The sequence below is a fragment of the Colias eurytheme genome, chromosome 1 (assembly GCF_061535395.1).
Source record: "Colias eurytheme isolate Ceu_HAF_F1 chromosome 1, ilColEury1 Martin Lab GWU primary, whole genome shotgun sequence".
Taxonomy (NCBI): Eukaryota; Metazoa; Arthropoda; class Insecta; order Lepidoptera; family Pieridae; genus Colias; species Colias eurytheme.
In genome coordinates this window covers 9,485,970-9,501,017 of record NC_142980.1, presented here as the reverse complement: position 1 = coordinate 9,501,017, position 15,048 = coordinate 9,485,970, and the positions used below count along the sequence as shown (strand labels likewise).

The 15,048-nt window shown below is 32.7% G+C and overlaps 2 protein-coding genes across 2 annotated transcripts in view; both read right to left on the bottom strand.

Annotated features, from left to right (window-relative positions):
• The window catches only part of LOC149911166 (sensory neuron membrane protein 2-like), a 35,026-nt gene that overhangs the window by 389 nt on the left and 19,589 nt on the right, over positions 1–15,048 (bottom strand). Inside the window, exons 7-8 of the mRNA XM_090103700.1 lie at positions 2,599–2,717; positions 306–431 (exon numbers count right to left, since the gene is read on the bottom strand). Coding sequence (XP_089959826.1) covers positions 306–431; positions 2,599–2,717 — 245 coding nt within the window. The remainder of the gene's footprint in view (positions 1–305; positions 432–2,598; positions 2,718–15,048) is intronic.
• Positions 12,066–14,242, bottom strand: LOC149911167 (uncharacterized). Its single transcript, XM_090103688.1, has one exon. The coding sequence runs from the start codon at positions 14,209–14,211 to the stop codon at positions 12,220–12,222; it is 1,992 nt and encodes a 663-aa protein (XP_089959814.1). The 5' UTR covers positions 14,212–14,242; the 3' UTR covers positions 12,066–12,219.

Genomic DNA, 15,048 nt, shown 5'->3' with positions numbered 1-15,048 from the left:
TGCACTATAAATTATGATTAATATGTAAAAGTCGATCAGCATTGGTATTCAGCTTTCTTATTTACAAAGATATTAATAGATAATAAAAGATTTATGAATGTTTAATATATATTTAATGTTTATTACTCATGGGCAGTTGCATTTCATGCCTATTATACTGATCGGTCTCCAGAGCCATTATCCTCCTGTGGGGATTGAACCCAGCGCTATTTTGTTAAACGCTAAGCTATATTTATTAAGACAAAGTAAGTGATAATTTATCAATATTAATTACTGATGATTAGTCAATCAAATAGCAATCTTACCTCTTCCACCCAAAACGCAGGAGTGAGCGTAACGCGTAGATTGTTTGTTGCACTTATCGATGTCACAGGTCGCATGAATATGTTAAACTGTGCCCTTTTGTAGCCCCTGATCACTGTTCCTGTGTACTAGAAATACAATATGTATAATCATTAGACTACACATTAGGGTGGAGTGATAATGTATGGAAGAAATTTTTTTTTGTTTTTTTTCAAACGGCATAGCGACAGAAAGGTGCCTTTTAATGAGTGAATTCAGCATACAAAATATTGTTTACCTGTCTTGATGTTTTGAGGTGCCCCAACCCAATTGAAAATTAGAAAAATATGATTTTTTCGCAAACTTTGATTTCTTTTTTAATCACAGTATTTTTATGGCCGTCAAGTCTATTATATAACAAACTTCTTTGTGATACACTAAATAATAGCCTGATTAGTTGTTTTAACGTATTTCATTAATGAAAATGATATTATAGAGGAATGAAAATATCAGAAATAAGTAATTATTTAGTACTATAGCTGCGCTCGCGGTTGCCTCGCGGTTTCACCCGCGTGGCTCCGTTCCTGTTAATCTAAGCGTAATGATATATAACCTATAGCCTTCCTCGATAAATGGGCTATCTAACACCGAAAGAACTTTTCAAATCGGACCAGTAGTTCTGGAGATTAACGCGTTCAAACAAACAATATCTTCAGCTTTATAATATTAGTATAGATTATAATATTAGTATAGATAACGCTGTTTTTTTTTTCAAAATTAGGCATTCGCAGTCGTGATACTGATGCTCTTGCCATTATAAAATCATTTTGTTTACTTTTTCAGCAAACTGCACTTGAAGCTTATGTCACCAATTTGATAATATGCTTTACGGCCTGGGCAAGGCATAGAAAATCTTTGATATTCTGAAACGTAGTCAAACCGCGTTTCACGATGTCTTTTAAGGTTTCTTCAGATAAATTAGAAGTCAGAGGCTCAGTTTTCTTACATTCTTGCCACATAGTTAAGTCGGTATAATCGTTTGAGCAAGTACAAGAGAGTTATAAAAAAATGCATTTGCAACTTCAAATATCAAATAACCTTTGGTACTGAGTGACAAAATACTTCAGTTATCTTTTCTTGTTCTTTTTTGTTAGTTTGTCGGTCTTGATAAGGTTTTAATAAGCGTCTATATTCATCGAATACGGTGTGTCGAATAAGTTGTAGAACTCTATTCAAGCTAATAGTGGGAAGCGATGCTTTTCGCCACACATCAAACATTTCCGTAGCTAATCTTTCGGATAAATCATGAATTTTGTTATTTTATCAGGTTTAAATTAATATTTAATAAATAAATAATAGTTTCTTAGCATCAGTACAAGTTGGTAATTGAGACACTGGGTACTTCTCTGGCAAACAAAATACAGGACAACATGTCGTTTGTCGTATTTTGACTTGCAACACTTTACTGTAACAAAGCGAAATTATAGATAGAACTCACATCAAAAATATTTAATTATGATCTTAATTGTATTTACGTGTAAAATGTAGTTAAGAAATATTACTAACATTAGTGTTTTTTCCTTAACGGCACTGTTTAAAATCAACGTTTCCTACAATAAGAGTCGGCGCAAACGGGCCACCGACCAGAGCCACTGGTAGCCAGCGATAGCCACTTTTTTATATATTGAAATATTATGTATTCTGTGTCTTCCCGTTGGCAACCAACGAGATAACACAGAATCTGATTTAGCGTTAATTTGTCAAAATTAAACTTTAATGATTTTCGACTAAATTTTTTGAATTTCTGAAAGTTCATGATGTTGGGGGCACCTCTAAATGTATCATCTGCAAAGTATAATTTTGCATGTGTATTTATGAGCAATAATGACATCTTTTTACAGGTATGCCGAAACGAAAATCAAAAAAAATATTTTTCACTCCACCCTACTACACATACTTTAATTATTACAATGCATTTGTTCAGGCAAAAAGCTTTTCAATAAACCTACAGTAGGCTTATTGAAAAGCTTTTAGTGATTATCTATCCTCTTAAGTCTATACTTTTAAGGGCCGATTTTTCAATGCTTGGATAAAACTTATCCGTCCAATAAAGTATTACACGATAATATTAAAATGTCACGTAAACTGTCAAATACGGGCAATTAGAATACGTTTTTAAAATGGTAGTTTTATACATTATTCGACGAATAAGTTTTAACCAAGGATTGAAAAATCAGCCCTAAAATAGAAATATTATTATATTCTTTTAAATAACCTAGTGAAAATAAGGTTGATGAAATATATTAAATCACATACGGGGTCCAAATCAGCATAAATTCTGTGTTCCTCTAAATTCGGATGCATTCCTAAAACGCCGTTCCTATATGTGAAGTCTGCAAACAGGAAATGCGGATACGACAGGACCAACAGAGCACCTGAAATAAAAGGTTTAACACTTAGTACGCAGTGGACGTTAATCCTCAGTAATCTGCAATTTTTATGAGTGCACGTCGAATATTTGTTTTTTGAACTCCCTAACGGTCCATGTCTTTTTCTGGCTGACGAATTGTTATTTGCGCCTTAGGCACTTTTTAGAAACAATCAATTCGATAAAGAGGACTAGGACAGAACAGATGAATAGAGTGTTTATGTTATACATAGATAGTAAATCAATGATTTAAAAATAATAATGTGAGAAATTATCTTATTAATGTGATGATGTTTTTATTTCAGGATTGATATATTGAATCATTTTTTAAGCTTACCAAAGGGTAAGTAAAAATGGAAAAGGATGCTTTTTTAAAACGTGTGTGCATAACTGTACCTAATAAACAATTTACATATACAGGGTGTAATCGTTAAGTGTGCACAGGCGATTTTTCCGTAAGTATTACAGATAACAAAAAACTTTAAACTGATATCGAAAGTACTTAACCTAATAAGTAAAATGGCCGTAATAAATTTTTAAAAATAAATCGAGAAATATCAAAAAAATTATCTTTAAACCCTCCCATACATTAAGTATGTAATATGAATATCCCGTATACATTTAATATGAAAGATTTTTAGCTTTCTTTTTCTTTTTTGGATTTCTGCTTTAATTACTTCGCAAATTTGAAGTGGCATTTTCCACGATTTTTCCGGACATTTTCACGCATTTTCCGGATATTTTCCGGGGATTTTCCGAGCATTTTCCGGGCATTTTCCAGGCATTTTCCACGCTTTTCCGGACATTTCCACGCATGGAAAATGCCCGGAAAATGCTCGGAAAATCCCCGGAAAATATCCGGAAAATGCGTGAAAATGTCCGGAAAAATCGTGGAAAATGCCACTTCAAATTTGCGAAGTAATTAAAGCAGAAAACCAAAAAAGAAAAAGAAAGCTAAAAATCTTTCATATTAAATGTATACGGGATATTCATATGTATGGGAGGGTTTAAAGATATTTTTTTTGATATTTCTCGATTTATTTTTAAAAATTTATTACGGCCATTTTACTCATTAGGTTAAGTACTTTCGATATCAGTTTAAAGTTTTTTGTTATCTGTAATACTTACGGAAAAATCGCCTGTGCACACTTAACGATTACACCCTGTATTAAGAACTCGATAGTAACTACCTATATTATATAAGTTCTGTACACCAAAATCCCTCCACATACCTACATCATGTAATGACTAGTAGATTTAATAATAATTTACCTAAGTACCTACGTGCAAAAATCAAATAAGTACCTATAATAATTATGAGAAGTTAGAATTACCAATGTGCATTACACTCTCGATAGGAAATTCATTCAACGGGAAACGAACGATTTGATGAAAGATTTCTATTTGATTTATTTTATTGACCTCCACAGTTTCACGAAGATCTATCAATATCTACATGCCTACGAGAGTCTCGTAGGCATGTAGATCTTCGTAAGTTTATAGTTTTAATTCCTTTCAAGCTATCTGAAATTGTTGAGGTCAATAAAATAAATCAAATAGAAATCTTTCATCAAATCTTTCGTTTCCAATTGAATGAATTTCCTATCGGCTATTGTTAGAATTTCTATTTGCAATTCCATACGTTCGGTATCATAAAATAAAGTAAGCGTAGGTGCTTTTCTGATTCGATGAAACTATTGTAGATTGCTAAGGAGCTATCGATGTAAAGCTTTTTAAAAATAGATTTGAGCGTGAATAAAATAAAAGAAGTCGCCACTTAAAAATATATCAGTAGATAAGTATTTACACATGCTCTCTTTTTCCCCCAAAAGAGAGTATCTTTTGAAGATTTCCTCCCCGTTACCAAAAAAAAAAAGATAAGTATTTAAGAATTAAATAATTCTGCTATAGGTATTATATTTAATTTTGAATTGAAGGTGTAGGTATCATGAATTCATTTTATAGTAAGTCATATAGTGATAGATAATTATTGATATTCAGATGTTTTCATGTTATCTTAAAGTGATGTTTCAAAATATATAAATACATAGTTACTTAGGTTACCTATTGAGATTTTTTTTTCTAATTACCTACTATGTAGCTACTAGACATCGACAAAAACTTGGAAACGTTTTACGTTCTTTCTGTTGCATTATAATTACGCTCGGTCCCTCATGTCTGAACTCTGAACACATGGTGGGTACTTAACTCACAATTCAACATAATTTGCCGTCGTAGTACAAAGAGTGAAAAAATATACTTAAACACATAACTACTTGATACTCGTAGGTTGACTGCATGAACGTCAATAATAGTAATTAACTTGCTTCTTTAACGAACTTAACACAATCGTGTTAATAATAAGCAATATTGATAATTCTAGAGTCGATAAAAATGATTATGAGTTGGAAATACTTTGTTGTTTTAATGCATAATTAAGTGATTATTTTATTCATCCTCAGACCGAGGATTATGACAAGGCCAACCCAATACGTAATAAGATGTTAGATAAATTAATTGCTAATAGAATTATTTAACACTAGCGGTCCGCCCCGGCTTCGCCCGTGGTACATATTTATGTTTTCTCTACATAAGAATCCATCCATCAATCCATCGTGGTAGTTACTTCAAGGAATATAATAAAAAAAGAATTATCGAAATCGGTCCACCCGTTCTCGAGTTATGCGCTTACCAACACATTTTGCGATTCATTCTAGCTGGCCGGGCGAACTTTGTACCGCCCGGGCCCTGCAGTCAATGAATGTCGTGTTACCTTTGGGCTTGGAACTAATTTAGGCTATGATGACGGAATACAATGATACAAAATAAATATAGGTATATACCAGTGGTAGGCCATTTCACGAAATGGTCGCATTTCGTGAAATGGCCAATTTAATTTGGCCACATCATGATGTGGCTTGAGCAGATCAATGATAAGAAATTGTTTCACGATATGGCCAACTAAACGCGCGGTTTTTTCATGAAATGATCAAAATTATTTGATCATATCGTAAAATAGTTACATTAATCATTGGTAGAGGTGCTGCAAGCGCCAAGCTCTGTGTTTATGTGATAAGATGGCCGCTGGCGAAAATTGAATTATTCGCAGTTAAAAACTTCATAATTCGTTTAATAACAATATGAATAAAAACATAGCAAAGAATTTACAACGGTTCGAGTACTATGGAAAAAGTGGATATCTTATATGTATTGAAGAAAAAATTCATAGAGATATTATGCAAATAAGGAGAGCAGTTCTATGTGTAAACAAAGCCATCGACATCTAAGGAAAGTAAACGGATGATCATCATACAAGTTTTTGTAATTAAATTAAAACTATACTACACATACATATTGTTCAAATCGCTTTTTCGTATTGTACAGAATAGACGTTTCTGCTTCCTGTAACACGGGTTCTTTCTCTCAAATCATGTTAAAAACTGGTTAAAATGTATAAAATGCATACAATAAAAATAAACACTAAAAGTTCGACAAAAACTGTGATTATATATATTATATACCTTTATTTACGTTACACGTGTTAGTAAAGTAGGTACGAAGAATAGAAGACGTACCTAAGCGGTAGGTTCATCATAACTCATTTCATATATAACTAGGTAATTTAGAAGTGAGTAACTATAAAATTTTACGTACCTGCCATGTATATAATTTTTAAATCCGAATGTTTTCAAAAGAAACGAATTTAAATTGCTTTAAATATTCGAAATAAAATGTGGCCTGAAAAATAAAATGTTGTACCTGCTCAATCAAAACAATTTCTAAATTTATCTTAGGTATAATAGATAAAGAAATAAATATTGTCACAAACTTATCGGAAAAATTATGTGGTTTATTTTTCGTAGAATCAAAAACATTTTAAATATTATCTAAACTTATTTAGGTACCTACAGCGATTCCGCGAATTATTAATTTTCAAGGTCTACATATTTCTTGTTTAATATGATATTTACACAGAGGTGCGAGCATAGAGCCTGTCATTTTATTCGCTGTAGTGTATTATTTCCTTTGAATTGGCTTACATAAATTAGATATATTATTATTTTCATACCTTGATTTTGAAATGCACTTACGGTACACAATTTAAAATAATTATATTAACTAAAACGTCTACAAATGGTTCCGTAGAATCTACTATGATAAGCTTCCTGTGATTTTAACTTATTGCCAAAGAGAACGCTGTTTAAACTTCGTCTGAGCTCGTCCATTTAAACCTTGTTTCAATATCGAATTCTGTTAAATATAACTAATTAAATTGCAACTGCACTGTTTGTTTAAAGACAAATACCTACTTACGTATTGTACGCAAGTTTTTTAATGTCAAAATTTATTTTTATAATGTGTAAATTTTTAAAAATACACAAAATTATTCTAATAAGCTACTATGTATAGTATGTTACGATCATAGAAATCTAAATAACAAGACACATGTTATTTAGATTTCTATGGTTACGATTTTTAAAATGTTATGAATAAAAAAAAATCGAATTGTATGAGTTTTTCACCAGTCTTTTCATACATTTGTATGATCTACAAAACTTAGATATGAATATAAGCATTTTATTTTGCAGCACTTATAAGTTACACGGACTAAAGTTCGTTTATATGAATTTAAGCTGGTTGAATAAGCTTTAATAGAATTTATCATTCACTCATTTATTTAATGTGAAGAAATAAAAAAAACAAAACTAAAGACCGTTTATTTCTAACTAGTTCAATAAGCACCATTAATACAAAGTAGGTCAAGTTCAGTGGAGGGTCTCGTCGCAGCGCAAGGGTGCATACAACACGCTCCAAATGTCCGTAGAAGCTTTTAATGTGTACCTTATGATATTTGCTCAAATAAAATAGTCTAAGATTTCTACAAGTGGACTGAAAATAACTTGTCTCTCTCTGGTGAAATAGTTCATCCCTTTCATTCTCATGTAAATCAATTTAATTTGTAAGTACGTTAATTGTCCTCATACCGATTAAAAGCAATCTTCATTCTCGATAATTGCACGAGATTAAAAGGTAATTAGCGAGACAAAACAATGCATTCAGTCCAATTAGTTTATATGTCACCACAATTTTGTTATAATTTAATTGCTGTAGAAGCGTATAGCGAAAATAGAGCTGTGTACGATTCAATATTTCATTTAGTTCGACGTTTAGTTGGCAATACTTAATACAAATAATTTAGTTTGTGAATTATTATATTAGAATATAAGTTCATTTATTTAATTTAATTATCGATAAATTAAATTTTGCAAAAGTGGAAAATTATAGAAGATAGTAACTTATTTATCGTTTTAAAGATTTAACTGTTTAATTAATTCATCATGCAATTTACAAATATCTACTAATACGTAATTATCTTTTCATTGCAAAATATAAATGACTATCAATAGAGACCATATAACATAGGAACAAAACAGTTAAGTTAGGGGTAAAATTAAAAAGTTTGGCCTGATCAATTAAACGAGCAGTTCTAAAAATGTCACGTCATGGAAAAATGCGTATGTATTAAAGGTAACAAATTACTTTTCCATATACGAATAATAAATAATAATATAAAACGCCAAAGTGTGGCTCCTCTACTAATGGTACAGTTACGTTTAAAAATTTATTTAATTTACAACGGTGACGTTCTTTATAGTAACCGATCAATGTGATCAATTTATTATTTGTATCGTCGACCATTTGTCTTTGGCAAATGTCTAACAAAGGTACAAATATAATTTAAAATGCTGACCGGTACTAATACCGACACTTAATTCCATATACCTACAACACACCTTTAAATTGGTTCTGAAATTAAACTTTAATAAAACCTATTCATATATTCCTATTTTTTGTAAGAAGTTGTAAACTGTCAACTGTTTACCTACCTATTTGTTTAACATAATCTCGTTAATAATTATTATCACTCTACATTACACATACCTACATATTTTTTTTATTTGAACCAAGCATTAATATGCTATTTTAATAGTACTGGATAGACAGAGATTCGGTTATAGGAAATATTTTGAAAACAAAAAGAAAGAACTGCAAATGGATCTGTTTCAGGGCTAAAGAGATTTTCGGTCCATCAGTCTGAGCCTGGCTAACTAAATATATGTTTTCCTGTTTTATTATTCACGGTGGGTTTTATTATTCACGGTGGGTCGATGTTTGCCCGCCACCCCACCTGATGGAAACGTTACAATTAAAAAGTATTTATTATATTATTTCTCGAATTTCGACCTTTCGAATGGCAAAGGATACAGTTTCATTCGAATGTTTACGTTGAACAAACTGAAAATTCATATAACCAGTTAAAACTGTAGGTAAATATTATTTGGAAAGCTTTGTATCAAAGCTTTTCAAATATATATATATATATATATATATATATTTATAAACGCAACTAAAAATGCGTTTGCATTTCCAGAGGCTACCAGGAGTTTTGATTTATTCTAAGTAGGTAGGTATGACTAATTTCAACGTTGCTGTAGATATTAGTAGGAGTATCATTCGAACTATCGAGCTTCTTTGATACCTCTCAATATTGATTAATCTTATCTTGTTATTTACAATTGTGTTTACAATAAACTATTAATTTCATTTAACCTTTGGCTGTTACGCGTCTATGCTTTCGGAGATATACCGTTGAATCTGTAGAGATGTGTGTACATGTACCTAATGTCCGCTATCAAAAAAATACTTGTAGGCTCCATTGCTTGTTGTGTTAAAAATTAAGTTCCTTGACATTAACATTACAACCTTGGACATTGATTGCGTTACGGGTGTCTGTCTAATTTTTGTTTAAATGTGGATATTGATTACGCATAGTTGAGTTATTTGCGACAAATTGCTCACACATCTTCAATATTTATTATTTGAGTACGTATATTACTTACGTTAGGTGTGAAGACTGTTAAATAAATACATGCAATCGATTGTACTATTATAGTATTATATAATGTTATAATGATTCATTGAAGTTAACGATACGAGTCTTTTGAACATTTTCTATACAAGATCCTTGTATGCATGGTATTAGTTAAATGGAAAAATATTTAATAGTAAAATCATATGAAATGCTTATTAATTTTTTTATTTTGCATCAAAAATAAAATTTATCAAAAATTTAAAATAGGGTTTGAAGAATCTACAATAACGATCTTCTTTCTGTTTATAGCTTTGCTCATCCGTGAACAATTCATACTGTCACCGGAATAAAATCTGGCTCCAAAATGAAGTCGGAAATATACTTCTCATTAAATAATGCATTCAGTTGAAATGCATTTCGGGCTTCGGCCCAATATAAACATATCGCGCAAGTTATAGGTACGCTCTGAAGATTTCAAGTTATCACATACGTGATACGTTGACGTACTTACGTTAAGCGAAAAGTTCTTTTATAAATAGGTAATTTGGAAAACTGGTCGGACGCGATTTAAACGACGTGTGCTCTACAAATGAAATGATGAACGAGAGACGCCTTTGGAATATTTTTAAACTCATACATTTAGGCAATTATTCAATGATGTCCTAATCGTGTAATAACAACTCATAACTCGAAACCTTTAAATACGTTTTATTTTAAACAAGTATCAAGCACAAGAAGTCAGGTCAAGAGTCAAATCAATCAATGTTTGTATGTTTTTATATTTGTTTCGCAATAAGGTAATTTGGTGAATCTCTATTAAAGTTTGGAAAAAAAATTCAAAATATCTTAATTGATTCTAAGTAAATAGAATAGATTGCAGAAGTATCGGGATTTGTAAAATAAAAGAAAATGTATTCAAGCGGTGTAGATGTTTAGTGAATGAAAGGGCAATTTCAACATCACAAAACCATTGCAATGTTTGCCGTTCCACGAGTAATGGAAACACATTTAATTAGGTTGATTGAAAATCGCAGTTCTCTCTCAATTTCAGTGGCTTGATTTGTGATAAATTCCGCTTGTATTTATTTCTAATAAAAATAAAGTTCGCAAAATAGTTATTGTATTAAAATATAAATAATTGTTCTATTACGATAAGATTTTAGATAATAACATTCAATTAAGTCATATCTAAGAATGAACCTTGAATTAAATATTGTAATATCATTGATAGGTTAACTTTTAACGACGGTTAATAATTTCTTTTATTAATAATGGCATATGCATTGCTTCCTGCCATAATATCAATAATACTAAACTTTAATTGTTAAATATTTTCCTGTGACAGTGAGGTTGGCTCGGTGAGGTGATCTTTCTCAGTCGGTCAAGCAGCGGCCTTAAACAACCGGTAGGACGGGATGAGTTGCTGTATGGTCAAGTTGTTTTCCGACGCTTCATATTATGAATAATAATCACCCGCAATAGCGAACATTTAACATCACCTGTGTCAAAGGACACGTAATAGGTAGCCAATAAATAAAGCTGACGACTTCGGCTTCTTTATCATTTTTTTATGTTCAAACACATGTATTTATTTACCATGGTAGTAGGTAGAAGCAAAGATTTTATAAATTGTATGAATATAAATTGAACTTTAAATATGTATTTATTAATTTAGAGTTTAGACCAAAAGCTTTAGATTTGCAGGAAGTTATCTATGTTTACTTTATTATTGGACAGCCAGTTCCAATCGAGTAGATCTTTGTCGTCGAACGTATTTTTTTAATTAATTATTTGGAATAAATTATTTAGAAATCTGACAAAGGTCAGAGTTCGTTGCAAGGTCGATCTATAATAATATAGTGTTCAATATATTATTTTCTGTTTAAAACACGTTTAACTAATTTTTATATTAAAGTCGTTATTCTACTATATTAGCATAAAATTATAAACGAGATGCGTATTTTAAAGATAAACGCTGTATGTGAGCGAATAGGTACAAAGATGTTATCCATATCCATACTCCATACTTAATATTATAAATGCGAAAGTAACTCTGTCTGTCTGTCTGTTACTCAATAACGCCTAAACTACTGAACCAATTTGCATGAAATTTGGTATGGAGATATTTTGATACCCGAGAAAGGACATAGGCTACTTTTTATTGGGAAATATGTACCAAGGGCGAAGCCGGGGCGGACCGCTAGTATATTAATAAAATAAAAGCAGACTAGGTAATCGAAAGTCATTAAAATAACAATTTGTAATACAGATATACTACGTATGCAATATGCATATCTAATATTATAAATTTGAAGCAAATTGTGAGGCTTTGCAAAATCTTTTCGCTGTGCAATAACAACTCATAGCTTGAAACCTTTAAATTATTATTATTTTCATTTTCATCAGACTAAATACTAGGAAGACAAATATAATAATATAATATTAGGTACTTATTAATGAATAACTTTGAATAAAAATCAGTTGTAAGAGCAACACATTAAATTTTATTATTATGAATAAACATGTCTTTACACTAATTAATAAATGCTTTTTGGTCTAATCCTAGGAAAATTATGCAAAATAAGCATATGGCAGTGTTTTTGTAAAATAATTAAGGAAACTAAAGATTGATCGATCAACTTATCTTTTGGTCCGGCTTTTTATTGTCAGTGCTGTAGGATCTGACCTGTCCCGAGTAGAAATGGGATGGGGAAGATGTGGTGCCTTCAGAAAATATTCTTAATTTGACTGGCCTGTCTTTGAATTCAGGAAAATTTAATACAATATTTGGACGCTTTGTAGGCTTTAAATAGAGGTCAAATATAGATTGAGTGGTGGTGGTAGTTCTTTCCGTTGCGGTAGTACGAGGTTGTTGACTTGGAAATATGTTTGAATGTTTTATTGTTGTCGAGGAAGATGCTGCAGATCTAGCTGTGGTCGATTCCATTTGAACTGTACTACTTGAGGCACATTTAGTTCGGGATGTAAATGTCACCCATGGTCGTGTCGGTGGAGGTGTGACAGTGCTAAATTCATAATCTTGTTGGTTTTTAAATTGATGATTTATCCACGTGTGTGGTGTCGTGGAAGTCGATAATGTAGGTGTTATAGGCGGTTCTATTCTTTTTGTTGTTGTAAATGATAGATCTAGATTATTACTGGTTTTAAAGCGAGATTGAAGAGTACCTGGTGCCGGACTTGGTACATGCCATATATTGCTATTGCTATTTTGACCTATATAATGAAATCTAATAGGTGTCGCCGTAGTTGTCTGATAAGCCCCCGAATTTAACACGGTCAAACTTCTGTCTTTTTCGAAATCTTTATGCAGTGGCGAATGAGCTGGTGAAGTTGGTGTTGTTGAGGCACTAAATTCTTGACGTTTTGCATAAATTGTAGAATGATTTGAAGGAATTTCTGCTCTTGAGAGAGGCACAAATACAGTTTCTTGGCGATTATTTTTCCGACTGACTTCTCGAGGTGACTCTTCTTTCTTGTTCCATTTATGTGAAGTTTGATTTTGATTTATCGGGGATTGGGAATATGACTGTGATATGTATGTAGGCCGTTTAGTAGTCGTGGTGGTCGGTATAGCAGTCGTTGTAATAACCGGAAATCGAAAATTATGCACATGGAACGAAGGAGTAGACGTCACTTGGAAATTCTTATTTTCATTGTTATTGTCAAAGGACATCATTTTTCGGCGCCGGAATTGATTTGATTCTATCCTCTTTGGATTCGGTGGTTTTATATTCCTTAATGCAGGATCGATAGTAGTAGTAGGGGTACGAAGAGTTGTTGTTGTGCGAACAACAGGAGCTTCACTGTATTCAAACCTTGTTTTCCCATCGTATACTGGTGGCTTGAGTTCATCGATGTTGTAAATTTTTGTTAGAGGAATTTTCATAGAGCTTGTGATAAATAGTTTGTTATTAAGCCACTCGAAGGGATGTTTTTTATTTTCGTTATAAACATTATAATAATTACTATTATCATAATTTTTAACCGCTTCTCTTTCTCTCTCTCTTTCTGATTCCTCAAATTTACCTCTTAAGAGGGTATTTATGGGAATATAGGGTGGTTTTAGATCGTCGATGTTGGGGAATTTTTTGTAGTAAGGAACGGTTTCATTGTTATTTCCTCGATTTCGATGCCTAGTCTTCAAAGCTCGCCCTCTATCGACGTCAAGTTTATAAGAAACATTTTTTAAATGACTATCACAATCAGCGAGATATTTTTTGGCATTATGTCTGCAATGGTGAGGGTAAACCACCCAAGCGAGGAAACCGTCGCCTTGCAGCCGCGTGTGTTCTTGGTATATTTGTTGAGCACATTCAACATCGTCTGAAATGTCTTCGTCTCGGAACGCAGAACAGGGTGCTCCGCATGCTTTTCCAGGGCCGCACCAATATAATTCACTTATTTGTAATAGTCCATGATCACCACTGTGCGGATTGCGGGCGGCGGTGTCGAAACGCGATTCGTGGAAAGCGATGCACACCCAGGTAGCGAGATGGTCCTTGTCAACACCGAGCGCTTGCAAGTCGCGGGCGAGTTCGCAGCGATCGTAAATACGTGCAGCGGCCGACGCAAGAAGCGCGCTAGTCAACAACGCGACGCCGAACATTTCAATTTGCGTTTGCGTACCATAACCGAGTGCGCGCTTTTTTACTTGTGGTCTCCCGCCGCGCGCCCGCGCCCATTTCGTGCCGACTGCCGTGCCCGCATGCTAACGGTAATCTCGACTGCAGCAGATTAAAGTGCCATGCATTTTGGAGCAATGATAAATAACTTCATCTGCATAGGGGGTATACCTACACTTAAGAGAAAATTTTATGACAGGGTCAAAGTGCCAGCCTTGAAGGTATCCTTGTTACCTCTGTTAGCTACCACAATCGAGAGTTTCGTACAGGAAATTATTGGTCGTCTCATCAAAATAAAGGGCTCTACTCACGGAAAATTAGCTTGATAGTAGTCACTTGCAAAAATGGGCGATGGATCCTGAATTATAAATATAAATCAATCGCTCATTATACGCATATCAATTGAAACAATTTATTTAATTAGATACGATCGATTCATTTATATAGAGCAACTGTAAATAAATACTTCTAGTTCTGCGCACTATAATAGTGAAAATAAAATAAAAAGTTCCTAGGTACTTTATACTTTTTTAAAGTAAGTTTTTAAGTAGAAAATAAATTATGTCATAAATTATCATAATACAAAATGATATACCTGCTTAATAAAAAACAAAAGCTTTAAAGGAACGTGTCTGCGATGCAGATGGAGGGAGTTTAAAACATACGTACCTACGTAAAATATAAAAGACTAGCCTTCCGCCCGCGGCTTCACCCGCGTTTTCAAAGAAAAACCCGCATAGTTCCTTTAAACCGGGATTTCCGTGATTAGCCTATCCTATGTGTTAATCCAAGTTACCCTCTATGCGCGTGCTAAATTTTCA